Source organism: Micromesistius poutassou (genome assembly GCF_964030765.1).
Source record: "Micromesistius poutassou genome assembly, chromosome: 13".
Classification (NCBI taxonomy): domain Eukaryota; kingdom Metazoa; phylum Chordata; class Actinopteri; order Gadiformes; family Gadidae; genus Micromesistius; species Micromesistius poutassou.
The window spans coordinates 13,696,636-13,720,190 of record NC_140283.1 but is presented as its reverse complement, the minus strand read 5'-3'; the positions used below and the strand labels follow the sequence as shown (position 1 = coordinate 13,720,190).

The following is a 23,555-nucleotide window of genomic DNA, read 5'->3' as shown; positions in this document are numbered from 1 at the left end:
ACTGGCCAAAGGCTTGAGTCAAGTCCTCCTCGTTCTTATTGTGTTTGTGAATCGACTCTTAAAAATACTTTGTGTGAATAAAGACTTAGGGCTAAAATTTATTATTAATACTTAAAATATCAATACAGTAAGCGTGGGAGAAACAAGCAAGAATAAGAGCAAGCGAGAGCGAGCAAGCGAGAGTGAGCAAGCGTGAGCGAGCAACCGAGAGCGAGAGACATCAAGACTTGAAGGGAGAATGAGAGAGAGTGAACCAGAAAGAAAATCAGGACTCAGGAGAGGGAATGAAAGTGAGCGAGAGAGGAAAAGCGAGGGAGAGGGAGTGAGTGACTAAGTGCACGGTCAGAGTGATGGGGAGGCCCAGCAACAGTGCATGCCTTAAATAGCTGGCTACTGTAACATGGTGGAGGAGAAGCGTTCTTGGCTCTGGCCGTGTGTGTGTGTGTGTGTGTGTGTGTGTGTGTGTGTGTGTGTGTGTGTGTGTGTGTGTGTGTGTGTGTGTGTGTGTGTGTGTGTGTGTGTGTGTGTGTGTGTGTGTGTGTGTGTGTGTGTGTGTGTGAGTGAGAGAGAATCCATCTCTGGAACAGCCAATCGCAGGCCTCGTCAGAGGTTCACGTGACCTTTGCTCGTCCAATGCGGTACATTGGTCAGGACCAGAATATTGAATATTGACATGTTCTCCGTAGGCCACCAACAGATTAACCACTGAGCTGAGAAATAATTTTCCAGGTTTCAATGGGTTATTTGCACTACTGAATAGGTAGTGATGGCTGACAAAACAGTGATCGTCGCCCAGGGTTATTGTACTGAAGGCCAGAGTTAAGAAACCATTTCAGAGCAAGATACTGAACCTAAGTGACAAAGAGTAGTGTACGGCTCGGTTCCCAATACAGCTGACCACATGATCTGTTGTGTTTCTACAACCTGCCGTTCTGTGAAAACCGATACGGTAGCTTAGCCAGCTTTAGCCACAACGCTAATTAATCAACGCCGATACCAAAGCCTCTTATTAATGCCCCAAAGGCCTCGCACAATCGTGGCACGCCAGGAGAGGCTGAGGCTTGGCGAAGCCATTGTGGGAGCAGTGAAACGGCACCAGGATTAAGCCTGGCGGCGGTATTGGCAGGGATCAGGCCTTGCCTTCAAAATGAGTTACAATTGATTTCCGTTTCTTTTACTACTGTTTTGACTAATATGTATCTCTTAATAGGTAAAGCCCTACTACTGCCATGGTAAGGGCATTCGCAGGTCAATAGGCCAAACACTAATAATGTGACTACGTGCATGTGTGCTTTGTGTTTGGTAAAGCCATTGAAGTCAAATTCTGAATTTGGCCCACAACTGTTAGCTGACAAAACGTTTCAGGTGAGGGAGTCCCACTGGCGTATTGCTAGAGAAGTGACGCAAGCGTGGTTTCCCCGCCATGTATATGCAGTCCCATTGAAGGTCTATAAGCAAGTTATCATCCTTCCCCCAGGATTCAGGGCTTGAAAAAGAAAATGTACAAGCGGGGTATAATAGGAGTAGCACAAGGCCTCGATGCTGAGTTAATAGAGGACATTGAATATGCATGCAGCTGGTGTCCACGTGAAGTCTCTTTTATCAGAGATTTTTTGAAAAAGAAAGATTGTTGGGGTTAATCCCTTCTCGTGCGCCATTCTTTGTCCAAAAGATTACCACCTCGCCCTCTCTCCATCTGGTTTTCGGTGGCTTTGTCTTTTTCGGTTTTCCTTCATATATCATCCATCTTTGCGCTTATTATTCTTTTTTTTAAACACATCATTTGTCTGAAAATATCGTCTGTTGAGCCTTATGTCTGACCAATAAAAAAAGGGCTATTGCATGTTTGCATGGAGTTGACGGCAGGTAGGAAGTCCACAAGAGAGAGGGGTGCGGAGAGGAGAGGGAGCACCAGACCCATCGCAGAGGAAATTGACTGAGACAGGGCAGAAGAGGATAAGAGACGGGTAGAAACTTGGCCAGGCACCGGAGTAGAACAGAGAGAGAGTGAGAGAGTAGTGGCCGGGGCAAGGACAAACATTGCCCTTGCGGAAAGGGGATTGCTAATTTCACCACAGGCAGTTGAAACAAGGTGAATTATTAATACAAAGGAAGGCACTGTGGTGCTCCAAAAGGACACCTGGTCCCAGCCCCGATGACATCACTGAGTCAACGCTCCGGTGCCCGCCTCAGTGGCCCCTGAAGAACAGCCCAGGAGATGGCATAAACGAAGGTTTAGAAGGGCAGCATCGAAATGGGAGCAGTGGCAAAATACGCTGTTAATCATGACCTGAATACAGCCCTGCCCCAGAGAGAGAGAGAGAGAGCGAGAGACGGAGAGATTGTATAAGAGCATGTTCAGAAATAGCACGTCATCCTTGCCCCTGTGGAGGACAAGCAACATCTGAAGCAAGTAAGCCAGAAGGAAAAGAGTAAGAGAGGCATGGGATGGACAGACGCACTTACATTTTGAACCTCCAGTTTGTATCGGTTAGAGTTGGGAAGGGAAGCAAATAAGCCGAGTGAAGATGAGCACACCTCAAACAATACCATTTCAGCGTCTCGTTGACTGGTACGTCACACCATTCTACAACAGCTTTGTCTGTTTGCCATGGTTTGTTTAATCAGTGACATGGAGAACATAATGGCAACCATGTGCAAAAGTGATCTAGTACAGTAGTAGTAAATATTGATATAGGCAACAAAAAGTGGATTTCCACCACAGGACCTTAAAGCCACTACGGAGGCCGGCTATTTTCTCAGTGGCTTGTCACTCTGTCGCCCAGCTGTGATTTAACAAAGGTAATCCGAGAGGCTGCTTATCTGAGGGGAAACTCAGGGTTCAGACACCGAGTGTTATCCCTCACATCCACCACTTAGCACCATTCTCCGTTTGGACAAAAACCCCATCTGTTCTCCGTCACCATGCTATACTTCATTTAAAACCAGGTCAAGATCCCCCTTTCTGGTACACACTACATTCTTAGTGGCCAGTCTACCTTTCACATATGCACAAAGGCTTTCTGCTTCGTATAGCCAGCACTATGGGGGAAAACATCCATGGATGAGTTGGCAAGAATTAGCGGGGAACACTGTGACACTTTCCATTTCAAATGGTTGTGTGCTTCTCCATTTTATACCAAGTATGTTTGCTGTATTTGTGAGACCACTAGATGAGTGCATGACAGAGCGAGATACAACGAGAGAGAGAGAGACACACACAGAGACAGAGACAGAGATGTCGGACTCACCCTTAGGGTCTCAATGACGAGGTCCCGCGCTTCCAGCTCTCCCTCCATGATGCTCAGCAAAGTCAGGAGCTCTGGTTTGCTCAGACTATCCATGTTGAACTCACATTTCTGAAAGAACACAAGACACGTTATAGCCGAGATAACATGATGGTATACGGGGGTGGTAAATAACGCACAACATCATTGTAAACAAAATGGCGGGTTACATTGTGGTAGACGACATTGAGGTAAACGGAAAAGGTCAACAGCAAGTCTGCAAAAGGAGGGGCCTACAGTATGGGATATAACAGTTCAGTTACTAAATCTAAAAACCTGTGATTTGCCACCATGTTAAGTCTGAATCTCAGTGTCCTTGGACATCTCAGCATTGCTCTAGCAAAATGGATCTAGTTGTAGTTGAGTATTCAACAAGACCCATCAAGAAAAGCAAATGTTCACCAAGCTTGGGTTAAGCACTAAATGATGCTTAACCCACACTGGATGGCTATACATGCAAATTGACTTTTGACTCAAATGTTTAATGCTCCTTTAACCCAAAGGTGAGACATAAGGAACATCTAAACCAAATGTGTGTAAACAATCCTCAGTTTCAAACAGAGGAAAAACTGGTCCCATTAAGTCCAACAATCAAAAACCATGCGGCAACGGGTCTCATTCTACCTTGAGGCTTATTTTCTCCAATTAGTCCACATTTAGCCAGGTCATTAGGCTCAGTTTTGGCTAGCAGAAGCTGCAGGGCAAGCCACTGCAGATGAGTAATTGGGATTGACCAGACCACTTTCCACAGCGCCATTTGTAAATTAAACGTTTTTTGCATCTGAGAAAAAAAATCTGTATCTCTTTCTCTAGTTTGCATTGTACATTGCAGGAAAGGCCAACTTCCATCAACACCATCTGATTTATAAATTAGGATCTATATTGCTAAACAAAACATAAAGGGTGCAGCTCGTTTTCAGGATTCCATCTTGCATCCTTTCTGTCACATTCCCAGACATTGCGACTGAAGCTAGTTGGTCGGCATTCCGAGAGCCAGTGTCGGAATGTCGTGTTCATAAACAGTAAACGCCATTGTGTTCGTTCAACGCATAGAGACGAGGAATATGGTGAAATTCTTACATGGACTGTTGAAAAAAGTTAAATGGGAGTGGGAGAAGGGACTGGAGGTTCACAGCATGTCCCAAAACCCCACACTAGTCAGATGTTAACAGTAGAGCTTGGTGACACATTCGTTTCTTGAGGCCATTCCTCAATACCATCTGCTGCAATAACTTGGAGACAGCCATCCTTATTCTTCTTGTGTAATATCTGGGACTGGGACGCCTGTCGGATAGATTGTTCAGTAAAACCTAGAAAGCAGCAATTCAACAAAAGGGAGAGGAGAGAAAATCTCTCTCTCTCTCTCTCTCTCTCTCTCTCTCTCTCTCTCTCTCTCTCTCTCTCTCTCTCTCTCTCTCTCTCTCTCTCTCTCTCTCTCTCTCTCTCTCTCTCTCTCTCTCTCTCTCTCTCTCTCTCTCTCTCTCTCTCTCTCTCTCTCTCTCTCTCTCTCTCTCTCTCATATATACGTCAACCTTCAACTGCAGATGATCAGTTGCCTGTACAGATGGACTTCTGATTTATGAACCCATAGGCTGATCCATCTTGAAGACTTCCATCTTTAAGGACCTCGCTGGAGCAACCCTGAGCCAAATGTGTCTTGTGGAGAGTGATCCATCGTAAGACCAGGAGAGAGTGGTTAATACAGTCCTGGGAGATGGGCTCCCTTAAATGGAGAGAGACTTCATGAAGATTAATTGTGGTTTTGTGATGTTTTTGTATGAATAGTGTGAAATTGAATAGGATCACATGTAAAAATGACTGACGATAAATCAAGCTACCCCCATGGGAAGATTTTTCAAGTAAAAATGTGAGTTAAGAATGCTTCATTTACAGTCCAATATCATTGAGATAAAACTCAAAATCAACGTACGTCAAATCTGAGAAACGAGTTTCAAGGACAGATTCATAGACTCAAGGCCGACCAATCGATTTTCACAGCCTGTTCCCAGAAACCATTTCACCGTATAGGCCTTACAGAGAAGCACAGCGGAGAATCTAGATTCTCAGTACCCAATCCCTTCTGTCCGGTCATGTGAACATGGCGTCAATGTGTGATAACGACACACAAGCCATACCAGACACACATAAACAGACGCTCAAAATATGGCAAAGCGATGAAGTTACAAAGTTACAAAAAAAAGGTAGGAAAAGGCTAGTCTCTATTCTCCTATGGGCTCCATTAGCCCCATATACACCACTTGGCAGAGTGTCCCACAACCCCAAATTAAATCACAAGGGCCAGGGCACCGCCTGCAGTCCTCCAACGCCCCTCCAGGTCAAAAGTGTTTTGACTGTATTTACTAGAAGGTATACAGCGAGTTGCTATATTTCTGTTAATAAAGACTGATTTACATTCAAGTGATGCTATTTTCAGACCAAAATTAACAGTTTGATATAAAACCAAAAAATCCACTGAATGACTTGTCATATTGCAATTTATCTTTTCAATATAATAATGAATTATACTTGAATGGTCACCAAATGACCTCCCCAGTACTGTTTAAATCCCAGGCTGTCTGGTTTGTGAAGGAGAGCCATGGAGAACTGAGCTACGCAGTGGGTATTGACCTTTAACCCATTGACCCCTCTAAGGGCGGACTAAGTTGAGAGGTCACCCAGTTATTTGGGCAAGAGATCGCCCTCCTCTCGACTCGCACATGTTCCCGTAGGAATCAATAGGAGGTGTTGCAAAGAGCAAAGAGCTTCATTAAGCAGTGACTGGCAAGGCATGGCTGGTGAAATGAGGAGCAGAAGGCCAAGAAGTAGCTTGTAGCTCGGTGGCTGCACAGCACCTGTTAGCATTAAAGCAAATCGCTAAACACAAACTCTGCCTGGCAGGGAAAGAGCACCGAGCGTGCTCAGTAGGACACTGAGCTGTCACAGTACTCCCCGCAATGCCCGCTGAGTCACTGAAATTAAGACCAATTTAGAAAGGTGTCCGGTGAAAAGACCACCCCCTCCGTTTTACCCTACTGCTCACACTACCCTCATCCAACCATACCCTGGCTCTGACTGCCCCTACCCCCACCCCATCAATCAATCAATATTGTCTCCCAACACAAACACACACACACCCTCTCCATAGGCTGGCCCATTGAATGTCTCAATCTATCGCGGCCCACCTCAAACCATCTCTGGAACTAAAATGTTACCCTGGTCTTTTCAGCTGAGCATACCTCGCCTGAACACCATATGTAGCCTGGTCTACTTTTCTAGATTTGGAAAACTTGACCAAATTAATGTTAATATGAGGCCTGCATTACGGGAATCAAGACACCGTGTGGTTCACTATGGTTAAGAGGCTAGCAGGGTGTTGCCAGTTTTGCACGGATAATTAAACTAGGCCCATTGCAATGGACATGGAAGGATTTGGCCTGTTCAAACCCCCCTACACCCCACTCCCGGCGGCGGGGCAACAGATTGATTAATTTGCCCAGAGGGGTGGCAAGCTGGTGTCCTCCTGGCACATATGTTGCAACCTGCAGAAATGTCTAGCATAACTAACTGTGTGTGAACAGAACAATCTCAATCCCGATTAGTGTTCACATAGTCCGCGTTTGCTGGATTCGATTGTGATCTACATGTCTGCTGGGCACAAAAAAACGAAGACGTTCTAATGGTAGCCTAACCATATTACACATTACAACCCGTTACACAGGACACATAACGAGGGTCATTGCAAAATACGGGACATAAACAGCCAGTCCATATTTCAGACTATTCTAGAGCCATATAATAGTAATGGGGCAAATATTCTATAATTTGATATTGTGAGGAAAACATACTCAATCCATACTCAATCCTAACCATCTTTGGTGATGGATTAGTCTTCCTATGTCTCTCTGAAGCAGATGGACACATCGAAACAAAAAGTAAATATATACACGTTTTATGATTAAAATATAAGCAGGTCGTCCGACGGCGGCCACCGCGGCGGTCCCGGGCTAACGCTTGTATTGATACGGGGGGCTACGCTTCGGCGGTCCGCCGACACACACAGCACAAGAACACATCCGATCTGAGAGATATCAGAGAACGGATTTAACAATAGGACCCCTAAAACAACCACCGGGTTACAGAAGCACCGCATGTCATCTTGGCTGGTTGTAAACCTCTGTTTCCCACATTTCCATATCGCCACACATTGTTCCTCCAGGATTATGTCGGCGGCTGCTCGTCGCCTCGCAAGCCGACGCGCTTCTGGGAAACAGATGCGCGCTATTAGCTCCTGTTCTCCTGGCGTATCTCTACATCAGGGTGATCTACAGCCCTGACAAGCGATTGTATTTTATTATCTCTCTCACGCATGCACAGTAGGCCTACACACACACACACACACGCACGGACACACACGACAATGTCTCACCGCGTCCACACTTCCCATCGCCGTGGTCGCCAGCGTTTGTATTGAAGGAGGTTGCTCCCCGCTTGCTCCCTCCGACGCCATCTTCGTACTGTCGCGGTCTGCTTGAGTGAGGACACCACACACGCAACATAGAACCGCGCATTCGGTGATGGTTAACTATTGCGCTGCTGAGAGCGAGTCACCCACGGCCGCGGTCGCCCATTACAAAGAGAAGGAGCTGATTGTAGACTACATGGAAGCCAGTAGAGCGGGCCTCACAGGTTGTTCTGGCTAAGAGATGTTGTTGGTGAGTAGGCGGGGTCCGAGGCGTATCCAGAGGCGTATCCAGAGGCGATCCCCCCACCTCCCACACACACACACACACACACACACACACACACACCCCCACCCCCAGTGCTCTCTCCCTAACCCAAAGGAGGTGTACAGCAACTGAGTGACAACGGCATTTGTCGAGACGAGCTGCCAGGGCCATAGCTCCATCCTATTTTTGTCTGTTACTCAGCCCACCTTTTAACCATCCCCCTGAAAACGAGCCTATTTATCGTGGCATTTACAAGCGGACATCTTCATACATGAATAGGCCTACATGTCTATAGTCAACAACTTTAAATCATATCCAGAAGGAAATAGTCCATTGTGATTACATATAACAACTAAGATAGCCTTCTATTTGCTTAATTTGTTTAGTGGAGTACTACAGAGAACCCAGCTCGCTCTCTCCCATGATGTATGTCATTAAGGATTAGTGGATACCAGGGCAATGGATATATTTAGTTGCTATTTGGGTTAACCATTGCTAGGACATAATCCACTATTGGCGATGACAGCAAAGCTATGTTTCCATATACGATTGAAACACATTCAACCCGGTCTGTGGTTTGAAACAGTGGTTAGCTTATTATGATGTTACCACTTTCAGAACAACACATGTTTATGGAGAAGACAGTCAGCAATTCTTCATTTTGATGGAAAAGGATCTACTACACACATAGGCCTGTCCTAACACAACCTAACGTTAGAGATGCTTTCGAATTGACACAGATTGGCCCAGAGATAGTCGGTTACAGATTCAAACTTGTTCCCCTGCAGCCCCCTGTGTTGTCATACAGGCTGACTCATTCTAATAATTATAAAGTGCCTGCATCAGTCATCGTTTTATAAATGTCGAGGTGCCGGCCCTTTTCGATTTTCAAATGACCTTAGGTGGAGATTTTCTACGAAGTAGGATCTACTATAAAGAAAATGAGTCCTACATTTTGTCAAGTAAAGAAAAACCCCTTGTGACATGAGAAGACTATTGTTTCACTGGGAAGGAGTGGTGTGCGTTTATACAGTGACCACTGGTTCAGAAAGCTACATGATCTAACTGAGCAGGGTTTAAGTGCATGTATCCGTGTAACGGTGTGATAATGCAAGAGCTTTAAACATTTTAAAACTCTGGTTGTTCATAAATACACTTACAAATAATCTGTAAAAATCTGGAAATTGCTTTGATTGCTTCGTTGGTGCTAAGCAAAGAGGCTCCATATAAACGATTGCAGCGGGGCTAATGACCGCCAGGGTTATAGCCAATAATCAATGTGACTATGAGTGTCTGCACAGAACCTGCTGAGAAGCAGTATACCACTGTTCTGGCCCACTCATCCAGATGAAATACAGTGCATCTGCCAAACTGAGCTAATCATGTCTGGTGTAATTGGACTGATCACTCAAAGAGGGAGGCCAAAGACTTAACAAAGAGGTCCTAGTCAGCAAGGATCTTGTAATCAGCCAGTGAAATGACATTAGGCCACTTGGTAGCAGTATGATGCATCACACCACATGGCGCATGTGAATGCTAAAAGCCTGGAGGCTCACATGATCTATCCTCAACTGCCTAACAGCTGAGCCATCTTATTAAGCGGATGTAAATCTGTTAACATCTTTTTTTTTTCTCGACTGGCGACTAAATCAACCGTCACAAGCCGGTCCTTCTCAGGGGGATTCCTGCCAGCTGATCTGCAGAATTTTTATTTTGCGGTGCTGAAACATCAGTGCAACCTCATTGTAATGATGTTTCAGCAACCGCTGGTGTGGCAAGGTTGCTAATGTAAATACTGGGTTCATGGCCAGTTCAAGATATAGTAGCTAACAGCACACAATGATGGTACTATTGGCCAGCTATAAAGGGGACTGCAGTTAAACCAGTCATCTCCCAGACATGGATAACCGAAGAGCGGGGGAGAAAGGTTTGTTCGTCCAGGATCTTACATGCAATCAATCCTTCGGCAGGCTCACATTGGCTCCCATTGACTTCGGCATTTTCTTTGGGTTGTGAAGAAAATGGAGGAGGAGGAGGAGGAGGGGTGGGGGGGGGGGGGGGTGGGGGGCAGCATTTCTCTTCCTGTCAGAGGAAGGGTCCAAGTCCGGCATCACTGGGTCCAGTGTTGTGGCCGGTGAAGCAGACTCGTTCAAGAAGAGAGAGAGAGAGAACATTACAAAGACACACCCGGGTGTCAGATCTCAGATTCTGGACCCAGCTTCAAGAGAAAGAACGCCTCAGGGCCGGGTAGACAGCGATTCTGGGAGAGGGAGAGGGAGAGAGAGTCTGAAACTGCCACACATTGCAGTCGGATAAGCCCCAAGGGGTTAGATATAGCTATCTATCTCTCTATGTATGTATCTATCTGTCTATCTATATCTATATCTATATAGATATAGATCTATATCTATCTATATCTATATAGATATAGATATATATATACCAGTATATAGATATACAGTATATATATACATATGTATTTATTTATCTATCTATCTATCTATCTGTTTATCTGTCTATCTGTCTGCCTGTATGTCTGTCTAGCTATCCATCGGTCTGTCTATGTTGATTTAGCTAAAGGCTGACAGTATTAAGTACCAATGTGCAGGTAGCATGTACTGTAGCTATACGATCACTCTTCATTATAATGTATAAGTGCAGCCCCAATTTCAACCATGGTTAAAGACAGACCCTTCTGCCTTCAGCAGCTGCTGTTGAAAAGCATCCAAGGTATTGTGTTTTCCCAATCTAAAGGACATCTCTCGAACGTTGCTCTATGTACTATGCATGCCTGCATTTTGCTTGTGTGTGTGTATGCAGGCATGTATGAGTTCATATGATTGTATGTGTGTGTGCATGTGCATGCGTGTGTGAGCGTGTGCATGCTTGCATTCCTACGTGCATGTGTGCCTGGGTAGTGGTGTGTGTGTGTTTATCACTCATTAACTTGGTAAATGGACTGCATTTGTATAGCGCATTTTTTGTAACCAGTGGCCACCCAAAGCGCTTTACAATATTGCCTGACATTCACCCATTCATACACACATTCACACACCGACGGCGGCGTCAGCCATGCAAGGCGACAGCCAGCTCGTCAGGAGCAGTTAGGGTTAAGTGCCTTGCTCAGGGACACCTCGACACTCAGCTAGGAGGAGCCGGGGATCGAACCAGCAACCTTGCGGTTACCAGCCAACCCGCTCTACCCCCTGAGCTAATGCCGCCCTTCACCAACTTCTCCCCTGTGTATTTCCCCTCGTCCCTGTCTGCGCCGGCCAGGAGAACCTTGAGTCTGGGATGACCCTGGTGCACAGAAAAGGAGAGAGGGAGGGAGAGAGAACAGCGCTCTCGTTCGGAAGCTGCATCTCCAACCTCCGCTTTCACAACATGAGTCATCCAGGAACTCGATGACTGAGCCGTTGTGCGGAGCTGCTTTCTCTTTCCAGCACATTCTGTCAGGAGCCATAGTACTACCCGTACTAGTAACACTTGAGTGGGCCACTCCACCACCGGTACATCGGATAGAGAAGTGGGCAAAATGACAATGCTAGAACCCAGTACCAGAGCATCAGCCATCACTATGACCACTGGAGTCTCCAGTGGTCCAGGAATATATACACGGTTCATATATAAATATAGTAATATGAAACGAAAAGAATGAACATGATGTAAGGTCAAAGGGCACATGGGTTCTTTACTAGGTACACATGTAAATAAAGTAATAAAAAACACAAAGAATGGAATACAATAGAATATCTACGGGAACATACAGACTTTACTTTCCCCAAGGGCACAACATTTTTGTCTGTTGCTGACGGTACAGGAAAGGAAAAAAAGCTAATATCTATAGCAAATGTCACACAAACTGGTGAGTAGTCTGAGACATTTCCATTCATTCTGTGTGAAGAGGATGTCACCTCTGAAGTGTTGACTCGTCCCAGGGATGACAGCGGGAGCCCGGCTAACAGTTCAGGCCGGTAGTCCAGTCCCCAGGTTGAAAGATGTGAATCGGATGACAGGGAGTTTTCTCGACATGCCTCTGTCAGAGAGGCTTGGCTGCCTCGGCGGGAACAATATGAAGAAAAGATATGGCTGTGTTTACAGCTGTAGTTACACTGGATGTGGTGTTCCTGAGGCGGACATCACTGCTTCCGCACACTCACTCAGCTGATCCAATGTGAATGCACAGTGGAATTGTAATGGATTCTCCATTCTAGGTCACAGTGCATGGCATTGTCCTGTGAAGGTGTGCGAAGGTGTTTTCCTTTAAGGTGACTGTAAACGATAATAATAATCTAATGATAATAATAATCCTCGGGGACAGACAGAGAGATATATGGAACAAAATGGGGACTCGGGGGGACTCTGGAGCACATCCGTCGGTTTTCTCCAGTTTGGTGTCTTTCTGCAAACTAAATCAAGTCACAATGGATTGCTTGTCTGGGTGCACAAGGAGTCCACAGCCAGAGAACACACACACACACACACACACACACACACACACGCACACACGCACACACGCACACACACACACACACACACACACACACACACACACACACACACACACAACACACACACACACACACACACACACACATTTCTATCTTTCTATCTAATATATTATCTATCTATTTGTAAGTCTATAATATATAATGCTTGCAAACAGATAGATCAACAGACAGACAAACAGACAGACAGACGGATGGATACATACATACCTACATACATTGATAGATAGATGGATAAATAGGTGGATAGTTAGGTAGGTAGGTAGAGAAAGAGAAAGAGTAATATTGCATTGTAATATTCATCGTGTCATTCTACTTGGATTTTCTAATACACGGGTGCCCTCTAGGGGAAAGGAAACGATACAACTATGAATACAACAATAATAGACTAAAATGAGTAAAGAAATAAAAATATAACGATATAAAGATTAAAATACAAATTAATTTTTTTTTAATGAATGAGTGATATGCCTACTGCAATAATTTATCAACTAATTAATTATGTTTGCATAACATCATTCTCAATAGGCGCATACATTCCCGTTTCCATCTGTATCTCTAATCTATGGTTTGGACAATAAATAAATTAAAATAAAACCACAACAGTCCAGTAGGTTTGAAAAGCTTCATGCAAGCAGAAATGCGCCCACTGGTAGGCCGACTGGCCCGGATATAGCTGTTGTTTGGCCCACGTGTCCGCGGCCGCGACACCAAACACACCGTACCACAATCGAAAGAGAAAGTTCAAGTCAAGTGAGTCAAAACAGTGAAGCGATCCAACACAACCGTTCACATGGATCCGCAGCATTTCCGCACTGCAGACATCAGGGACTAGTAGGCCTACAACTAAAAGTGAGTCGTTTGAAGAACATATTTTCTGCATAATGATTGCTATTATAGTTTTGCTATCTTTAATGACTTAAATAAGTAAATAGGCCTACCAATAAGTCTACTTTAACTGAGTGTGTTCCGTAAGCAATGATATAACAAAAGTAGGTAGCCTACAAATGTTAAAGGAAACATACTTTTCTATTCTCTTCTATTCAACTATTTCCGTTATAACCTTGCAATATGAAGATTATGGATACAAGCAGAGATGCCATGGAGGAAGAGGAGAAGAGTGACGAGTTTCTGCTGCTTGAAAAATACTGCACTCGGCGGGGGAAGCGCTATCGGTCTGGCGTTCCCTTACCTTTCACTCAAGGCCTAGGACCTAGCCGGCATTCAAAAGGCACGGGCTTTAAACAATCATCAATTGAATCAGGTAGGCCTTAAACTTTTGTGTGTGTGTGTGTGTGTGTGTGTGTGTGTGTGTGTGTGTGTGTGTGTGTGTGTGTGTGTGTGTGTGTGAGTGAGAGAATGAATTTGCAGATAGACGCACTGGATAAGTACGAAGGCCAAGGGAAATCCCCCCTTTATATTGCGTCGGCAAAATCCATGTTTTTCATTGCAGACGTTGAAGGCTTCTGTTCAAATGTGATTTTTTCTCCTTTTGATAATTGCCACAATTTGTTTTACTATACCGTTGATGCCTGTCAACCAGCATGGTTGTTTTTGAACCTCTGTTCTGGAAAACATGAATAAACCTGCTCATCCCAGTCCTGTTTGATACAATTGTAAATCATTGTAAAATCGATATATATTGAAGAGATGCATGAAAATAGTAGTTGCTAGCAGGAAATCCTGATGTGCTGAATTTTTTTGATGTGTTTGTCTTCAGGGTTTTCTTTAATGAATGTGGTGGGAAGTCTGGCTGATATTGCTGACTCAGTGGTGCCAATTGAAGAAGGTGATCTGAAGATTGAAGCAGACTCTAGTTCAGAGAACCAACAAGGTGTGTGTGTGTGTGTGTGTGTGTGTGTGTGTGTGTGTGTGTGTGTGTGTGTGTGTGTGTGTGTGTGTGTGTGTGTGTGTCTTAATGATGTCTCACACAGTTAAAGGAAAACTTCTGGATTTTTCAACCTGGAGCCTATTTTCCAATTTTTCAGATTGGTCCAATATTCAAATAGAGTCAACGCATGTCCCCTCCAAGTGCTTGCTTTTGTCACTATGACTGGCTCAGATTATGTAGTATCATTATGGAAAGGATCCCGACAGATAGTTAGGTATTCACAGTGTATCTGTGGATAACTATCTGTGAGCCCTTTAACCGGCTCTACAGGTCTGTTGTGGTGCGAAGTGGGAGAACTCGGCCATATGCATGTTCTTTGGTGCCAATAATCAATGTCCAATACCTCCAATGTCTTTGAGTGCTGTGATCCATTTATTGATGTTGTCGGTGCATGATCACCGTAGTACATATTCAAGTTGGTTTGATGTCCATTTCAGGTAACTTAATTCATTTTCAATAGGTTTCCGTACAGAGCAAACAAATGTCGCTGACACCTTGCTTTCCCCATATTACACACACCTGGCCATGCCAGGTGACCACCCAGTGCACAAACACAAAACTGCATGTCACCAAATAAATAAAAAACAAAAGTAGCATAATGGCTCCAACACTATTTAGGATTCTTATTATTGTTTATCCAGATTTATAACACCTATAGTTCAGCCCCTGATTGCACAAAAGCAGGTCTCCAAAAAGTTTGGTGTCGATATCTCATTGCATGGAGTAATTCCTCATAAGCGCAATGCACCAATTTGTGTAATTTGTGTGAGGGCCCAAATTCACACATAACGGCATCTTCAATCAAACCTCCAATCTGACTCCTCTGGCTGCTCTGCTGGAGGTCGCAGAGGTCACAAAGTGTCGGAGAAATGATATGGACCTGAAGTGAACGGACAGCTGTCTGCTGAAACATTGCTTTCTCCTCCATGTTCGTTTCAATCTGGACTTATTATTTGTTATTATTTGTTACTTATTACTGTATTTATTATCAAGCTATATATCATAACAACATTTCTTTGTCTCTTGCAGATTTGGTGGAGAAACTCGTGGTGTTGCTGAAAAAAGAAGGAGATGACATAAATGAGAAGGTGAGTGTGTTTTTTATATGTATATCTTTGTGCTAAATTGTCTGTTCTCACATGCAAGGTAGGGTTACCTTTATAATCCCAGAGGGGCTATTTGTTGCACAGCCAGCAGTAATACAAACATCATCAAGAATCGACACACAAACAACTTACACAAACAAAATGCCGTGATGTTATTCAAAAGACCAATAGCAGCACCCCTTCTCTCTTCTCCTCAACTCCTCGCCTCTCCTTCTCTTCTCACCGCTCCTCTGCTCTCTCTGTCCTGCTGCAGATCAAGGAGAACAAAGTGCTGCAGCAGCAGCTCCAGGGAGCCCTCAGCTACTCCCTGTTTGAGAGGTTGATGGCCGCACTGCAGGGGGGCCGCCCGGTGGGCTCGGCTGCACCGGGCGCCTCCTCTGCCCCCTCGGCCTCTGAAACGAGGCTGCGGAAGGAGCAGATCGCCTGGGTCTTTGAGGTGACGCACAGGCTGTCGGCCATCGACCAGATCCCTAAGAGGCGAGCGCTGAACTTCGGCAGTCACTTCCTCCGCCAGCACCACTCTGAATGGGTGCAGCAACACGGAGGCTGGGTGAGTTGGAGGGATGGGAGTGGTGATTGGGGAGAGAGGGAGTATTTGCAGGATCAATACAATTTCAGGGTTTGTATGATAAGTACTTGATACATTCTGACCGGCTAGGATTCTAACTAGCAGGTTAAAGTGATAGACATTTACAGAGGGGTATATCCGCTACTCACCTACCGAATATCTTGTCAGGGAAATGTCAAAAATGGCCTAGCTTGGCCAAGTGGGTGTATGGTAATAATGGTCACCAGCCAGGAGGAAAAACAGACTCCTCCCATTAAATTGGCTTGAAGGAATGAACATCATTCTTCGATGTTAATGCTCACCATGATAACCCTTAAGAACATAATTAGGAGTCAATCTATCTAAGATTACATACAGGTGAACCGGTTGTCATCGTCTCCCTTTCTCTCCTGTTTAGGAAAAAGTGTTTACGGTTAAAGGAGCATGTGGCCCCAACTGGACATCAACAGACCTGTCCTGAGAGCAACAATGTTCTCTGTTCCTACTCAATCTTTATAACAACATGACCTTTTGTAATTGTAGAGGGCACTCTTTTAGACTAGTTTTAGACTTTTTAGTCTAAACAAGAATCTTTTAGTTTATTCGTTTTTAGAAAAATTGTACCCACATTGTTTTGCATCAATGTTGTGCATTGTATTAATTTACATTTTGTATTACAAATAATAAACATCAGTACTTTCTAGCGATTTATCAATTAATATGCTCTTTTGAATGTAATAGGCCTTCATCACAGAAGTGTGATGGGCAGGGTGAAAAAAAGGGGCAGCTCATTACATTCCCTATTACAGTGCCCATAATAAACATCATGAGATACATCTATTATCACACCTCTAGTAAAAGTATTTTGGGCCTCGTTCCAGCCCCAAAGTAACTGTCATTGTGTAGTCAATTTGTGATATTGCATGAAAAAGTACCAAGCATGGAACATAGATTTGGTTTATTATTGAACTTAAATAGAAATGACAGATAGCAAGCAACAGCAACAAGTCCAAGCTACAGAATTGTGGTATTATACTGTCTACTGATGAATGTGATTATTACGATTACCCATTACACATTTCTTAACATGTATGCAGTTTACTACTGTGTATCCTGGTCATGTCTTAACATAGAATAGATTAAAGCTCAAGCTAAACCTTTTTCTGGAGATTTGTTTCAGGAGAAGCAGTGTGTGGGGTCAATACATACAAAGCTAGACAGGGGGCAGCAGAGAGCCGAACACCTACGAGCTCAAATGCCCAAGTAGGTGTTCATTTTGCCCAGAGCATCACACACGGTGGTGAGGTCACTGCGGAGGTCCTGGACCACGTCCTCAATGCTCCGGGTGTCTTTGAGCAGGTCGATGCTCTGGGTGTAAGGGTTGTAGTACACCGAGAAAGGCCTTTTAATAGTCTTGGCAAATTCCCTGTGGAAGCCGAGAATATATGAGCAATCCCAGAGGAACGCAAGTACGTGTATATATATATATTTAAAAAATCGTAACCAAAAGAACCTCAGAAGGGTATAACACTATGGGCTAGTCAATAATTTAGGAGATCATGAGATCCAAATGAGATCCAAATGAGATGTAGAAAATAACTAAACAACCAACTTCATACAATTATAAAGAGCTCAGAAAATATAAATGATATTGAAACTAACAGAGAGCTAGGGCCTACAAACAGAAGTATTTTATTTGTACCTCTATTGGCAAAAACAGAAATCTTATAATCTTTAGAATATTCTATAAAATGTCCATACAATTCGCTACACTATTACACTATTATTTATTATTTGTTTAAGGGAGTTAGAATGGAGTTTGCTGGCGAATCAGCCCCTTTATCCTACAGCATTATTCGTATCCGTTGCCTACTTACCGTCATAAGTGACGTTAAATGTTATAACATCAGCAATCAAGGCGTAGCTGATGTAATGTCCCTGGATATCATAACCCTAACAAAGATATACCAAGCGGCTTGGTTACCTCATCTTCTCCTTGGCCTCCTCAAAGCTCTCGGAGACAAAGTAGACCTCCTGGAAGGTGGTGATCAGGCACTCCTGGTTGCAGGTGGTACGCGGGTCAAACATCTTCACACGGGCCTGGTCAGACAGAGCATGCTGCCGGAAACAAGATGGACCCCACATAGTGTTAGTTCCTCATCTGAAATAGCTCTTTTTATAGTTGTGGTGTACTTGTAGTGTAGTATTCTAATCATGGTGTGAAGTACACTGTATCTTATTTTTATTTAATCAAATTAGAATCTGAGAAAACTCCAAATATCATGGCAACTTGCTTCAATACATTTTTGTGACAAAATGTATCAAAAAGATTAGTTTACCCAGCTTCTTAGCGTAGTCTCAAGTTACAAAAAGGCCTGCTAACATTTAGCAGGCATTTTATCACTCAGTTGACCCAGTTTCGTAGTATCAAGTCTCAATTCACATATTTCACTGCACATATTTCACGGCGGGACAGTGTGGACCTAAGACACACATTCACATATATGCATGTCTTGCACTGTTCTGTAGCCTTCCTCCATATTATGACCAAGTATGATGACCCAAGAGATTAGGACTGAAGCTTATAAGACATACAACATAAAAGTGTATTATTAACTTCCCCATTGTTATGCTCATGTTAATTCCCACGAAAGCTTTCAGTTAAATAAATTGTAACAAAGACAATGTGTTTGTGATTGTTTGTTTATCATTGTGATTGACTATGAAGTTACATTGAACAGAGTCGACTGTACTTCCTGTGTGTCCGCAAGCGTACTGGTGCTCACCCTCAGTTCTCCTATAGAAGAGAGTAACCCGGCGCCATATGCTCTCAGCTGTCCATCCTGCTTGCACAGGCCAAACTCAATGGTGAAGAAATAACACTGTGGAGGCAAACCCATCACACCATGTCAGCCCTTTGCATCGGTATGTTTTTTTTTTAATGTATTGTCCAGTTTAAAACAAAGGCTTTGGAACAACCTCCCTAAGAGCGTTACTTTACAGTAAAGACAAGTACTAGTGTTTGGTTAGTCTTGGGTCATTGGGTGTCAGACTCACCGTGGCCAGTTTCTGTACATCCTCATCAGAGGCTCCGAGGGACGCCAGTCCGATCTCCTGAGAGAACTGGGCGAACTTCGGATCGGCCAGGAGTGGCACGTGGCCCAGAAGCTCGTGACACGTGTCCCTGTTAACCGCACAGGGGATTGGTTCTAACGAGACACTCGACATGACACAAGAAGCCTTCATAGGAATGACGAAAAGGTTGCATAAACCATGTTTACATTCAATTCAATTTTGACCTTTTCAAATCAACATTTCCATCGTCAATTGAGTTTGACGTATTTCAACACTTGGTGGATCAGTTCACTTTTTAGCCATGCCCTGTTCTACAGCACCACACCAATTCACTGCATTTCTTTTGGCAAGCCAGTGTTTAAACACATAGTCATATTTCTGGTTGATCCCATGCAGGGATGGCTCCCAGAGGCCAATAGTAAGTGCGACACAGGCCTAAGAGTGATAATAGAAACATGGTGGTAGTGGAGCACCTACGGTTCAGGTGTGTAGAGAGGATCCACACTGTGGCGGACATACTGGGTGCAGTTAAACACTCGATAGGCCAGACCTGCCAAGAAATCTCTGGGCGAGAGGTAGCCAGCTACGGGACGCACAGTGAAGCCAGACCTCTCTGTAACACATAGAGCAACACAAATCATCCATTGGCATACACACAGCATTCGCTGTCTGTATGTCTCTCTACTTGATCCACACAGGGACATACACTAATCAGCCAATGTGTTTCATTGTTTTTTAAATCAGTGGTGTGTCAAACTCATTTAGAAGTAAGGGCCGGGGAGTGGCATAAAATAACATGGAGGGGCCCCAGACCAAAACAACCACTCACCACCTTTGCAGAGCAATATGCAGAACGTATCATTCGCAAAATGTGCTTATTCTGTGCAAAATATTGACAGTCTCACATCTAGATTTGATGGATCAACTTCCAGATGTGGCCCATTGACTGTTGAATTGCCCATGGCCCTGCACCCAACACTCAGACAGACATCCTAGACAGTCTAGGATCCCTTCATGTTAATGTAGACCATACCTCTCAGAAAAACAGAAACGTCTTCCAACTGCGGTATATTGTCCTCTCTGTAACCACAGAACTTGGTGAGGAGGGGGAGGTTTTTGAGGTATTCCCGACAGGCATGGGTGGGGTATAGTTTGCCGAGTTCCCTGAAGACGACGCCCCAAGTTTTGATCTCTTCTTGGGTGTATTCGACGCGAGGGATAGGCTGTCCGCTAGGGGGAGCCAAAGAAGTACATTATTAACAACATACTAATTAAAAGGACACCGATACTACAACTAGGCCTACAGATATTTTGGTAATCATCAATATAATCATCTATGAAAAACAATGCCTTGATTAAGCCAAGATTATTTTTATAGAAATATACATGTGACGAAAACAAAATGGATCTATGAGACAGCATATGCAGTTAAAAATCTTACGATTTATAATCCATCGCCACCTCCACAAAGTATTTTCTCCGCTGGCGATACACATTGTCCTTGAAGCCCTTGAGAGTAGACAGAAAAACTGTAAAGGAGTGGGGATGCAATAGGCTACAAGATATGAGCTATTGTACATATTTTCACTGATTAATTGACTGATGAGGTTTTCAGCTGCGCTGATCTACGGGGAGTGACTGTTTTTCGTAGGCGGAATCCGGAAGAAGTCCGGCCTCAAGCGCTAGGATTGGACAGGCAGCCTGTCAGGCAAACTAGCACGCTGACTCTTAACCCTAACCCTAACTGTAATCCTACCCCTACCCCTAACCCTAACCATAACCCTATCAGAGAAATGCGTTTGACTAACGTTAGTTTAATATACATTATAATTTAAGTTACCAACCTGCGGTCACGTCACGGATTTTAGACTTTTTGGATTGGATCAGGGATTTAAACCAACGTGATTGGATAATCTCTGGCTATCCCCTCATTAATATTCATGATTCTTCCGGATTCCGCCTACGACTAAAACCTTGTTTTCTTACTGGATGATCGGCATCCAGTTCGGACCCGTACATCAGCACTCTCTTCGAGCATTGATCCAGGTCGCAGATCTTCATTGGAAACCATGGAACATCCTCGTCGTCTAGAAGTAGAGGTGGGGCGGGAAATATGGTAATGTGACCAGCAGCCAAATGCAAACAGGTAGGCCTATAATTTATTTTTAATTCATAAGTAGAAATATAATTCCCGTTATTTAACGAATTTAGTATCTCTTAGGCAAATATACAGAGGCATTATCACACAGGTGTCGCTCATAATAACACTAATCATGGGTCTGCTCCTTTGATGTAGCAGGGCACATAGTCCATAGTCAACGTGTGTTATCTCCACTCCTTTAGTCTACTACCCCAGAGCCCTGGTACATAAAAGGAGCAGACCCATAATTAGCCTTGCCCTACGACGGGGCCTCTGTTTAAAGGGTATTTTGCAGGGCTTCTCAACCCTTGCTAGCCATTGAGGCCTTCCTATGTCCAAAGGAGTTATCCTTCCCATCCCACCCGCTGTCAAGAACCACTTCCCCCCCATCGTGTAAGCCAGGCACCCGGCAGTGTATCTGGATAGGGGCCTACCCGCCTCGGTGGACCAGAGGTGGGCGGGTGTGTTGTAGGAGAGGATGTTGACGTGGTCCTTGAGGTGCTGCAGGAGGTCGTTGAACTCCTTCTTACTGCAGCTGCAGTCGGCATAGATCTCCACCTCGTGGGCCAGGCGCTTGGACTTACGGGACTCAATGTGGTTCAGATTGACATGCTTCTCCTGTGCAGGGGGAGGGAGGGGAGAGGAGGGAGGAGGAGATGGGAGGAGGGCCCCGGGTAGGAGGAGGAGATGGGAGTACACAAGGACGGGGAGAGAGAGAGGGGGGAGATGGATGGGGGGCCGGGGGAGGAGGAGATGGGAGTACAGAGGGATGGAGAGAGAGAGAGGAGAGAGGGGGAGATAGGAGGGGGACCGGGGGAGGAGGAGATAGGAGTACAGAGGGATGGAGAGAGAGAGGAGAGAGGGGGAGATAGGAGGGGGACCGGGGGAGGAGGAGGAGATTGGAGCACGCAAGGATGGGGAGAGAGAGGAGAGAGGAGAGAGAGAGGAGAAAGTAGACCGTGGGAGGGGAGAGAAGGGGAGGGGGTGCAGGGGTAAGATACAAGGTGGAGAAAAGGATGCGCGGAGGAGAAAGCATTGGAGGAGAGGTGGGGAGATGAGAGGAATATAATGGGAGCAGGAGGAGGAGGAGAGATAAGATAAGAAAAGAAGATAACACAAGAAAGGAAATTAAAAAACAGGCGATGACATGACACAAGTAGAACAACAACAGGTAAAACAAAGGGAAAAAAAAAAAAAGGTTGTGAATGCATAGTGAGGAACCAGGAAATGAGAGGAAAAGTCAACAACAGAGAACAGGTTTGCCCCAGATGAGAACGAACACCCAGGGAGAATGTGGTGCTCACGGAGAAATCCAATATGGATCTGTGAGCAGCTCTGTGCCCAGTGGGGAGTCTCTCGCACACACACACCTACCTGGAAGATGCGCAGAGCTTTGACCAGGCAGCCCACCTCGTCCTTCAGGGAGAACACCACGGCCGTCTTGCCAGACTCTTCTGCGTTCTCCTTCTCTGGGTGCTCATTGATGGGGCAGAAGGAGGACCGCCGGGACTAGACACAGTACAACATTCCCACTGTCAGCTGGAAGCCATCCCAATCCTGCCCAGTATTTTAAGTCAACTTAATTAAGCTGGAGGAGCACAATCAACGAAGATCAACCCTTTGGACTTCCTGACATTGCTGATATTGTCCATTTCTGTGAGTGTGTGGAGTAAAACCAAGACAGGTGTCCATTTAAAACAAATTAAATTGAATAGTACATTAGATTGTATTTTCATAATATATTATCATCTATTATGATCAATTCATAATAAATAATACATCTATAAAAAAAAAAAACACAATTTAGTTAAAATGATCATTGCTCGCAATCAAAAATATACCAAACAAATTCTGCATTCAAAACAATGAGGTTCAGGTAATGAGTCAGGTAATGTAGCCGATGCAGTCAGGTAATGTACCCAATGCTTACCCTCCTCAGGACCAGTTCACACTACATTAGGATTAAGCAGCCTCTCTCCACGAGAGACCGGTCTGAAATGTCATGCAACAAAAAGCAACCACAAAAGTCCCATGAACCCCCAAACCAAATGGGCTCGCCCTGTGCTGTCCTGTGCAGGAGGAAGAAGAGGGTACGTCTCTCACCATCTGGCCGCCTGTGTGGCGTTGCGGCAGGCCCTGGCCGTGCTGGTCAAACATGGCAGAGTCCAGCGACATCCCCCGGCGGGACCAGTACTTGCTGGAGAACATCATCATGGCCGGCTGCATCTTGGGTACTGGCTCCAGGACGTCCCTCTTCACATGGGACGAGGCCAT

General features: G+C 44.7%; 3 protein-coding genes across 4 annotated transcripts in view; 1 reads left to right on the top strand and 2 right to left on the bottom strand.

The window, feature by feature from the left end:
• Window positions 1–7,958, bottom strand: part of cttnbp2 (cortactin binding protein 2) — a 44,728-nt gene extending 36,770 nt beyond the window's left edge. Inside the window, exons 1-2 of the mRNA XM_084477653.1 lie at window positions 7,714–7,958; window positions 3,252–3,359 (exon numbers count right to left, since the gene is read on the bottom strand). Of these exons, the coding sequence (XP_084333779.1) occupies window positions 3,252–3,359; window positions 7,714–7,794 (189 nt within the window). The 5' untranslated portion in view covers window positions 7,795–7,958. The remainder of the gene's footprint in view (window positions 1–3,251; window positions 3,360–7,713) is intronic.
• A 5,308-nt stretch (window positions 7,959–13,266) lies between these two features.
• Window positions 13,267–17,093, top strand: LOC311357113 (apoptosis facilitator Bcl-2-like protein 14). 2 transcript variants are annotated; one of them, XM_084476996.1, is made up of 6 exons: window positions 13,267–13,374; window positions 13,600–13,786; window positions 14,243–14,356; window positions 15,443–15,501; window positions 15,773–16,069; window positions 16,485–17,084. In XM_084476996.1, the coding sequence occupies exons 2-6, from the start codon at window positions 13,603–13,605 to the stop codon at window positions 16,545–16,547; spliced, it is 717 nt and encodes a 238-aa protein (XP_084333122.1). In that variant the 5' UTR covers window positions 13,267–13,374; window positions 13,600–13,602; the 3' UTR covers window positions 16,548–17,084. The 2 variants fall into 2 exon arrangements, with proteins under 2 accessions (XP_084333122.1, XP_084333123.1); XM_084476997.1 differs by lacking the exon at window positions 14,243–14,356 and having other exon boundaries at window positions 16,485–17,093.
• A 98-nt stretch (window positions 17,094–17,191) lies between these two features.
• tph2 (tryptophan hydroxylase 2 (tryptophan 5-monooxygenase)) lies at window positions 17,192–23,555 on the bottom strand (the record flags this gene model as incomplete). Its single annotated transcript, XM_084476995.1, has 11 exons — window positions 17,192–17,492; window positions 18,051–18,184; window positions 18,853–18,948; window positions 19,124–19,250; window positions 19,619–19,754; window positions 20,175–20,371; window positions 20,583–20,650; window positions 21,128–21,228; window positions 21,716–21,899; window positions 22,656–22,790; window positions 23,385–23,555. 11 exons carry the CDS (start codon window positions 23,553–23,555, stop codon window positions 17,318–17,320), a joined length of 1,524 nt encoding a protein of 507 aa, XP_084333121.1. The 3' UTR covers window positions 17,192–17,317.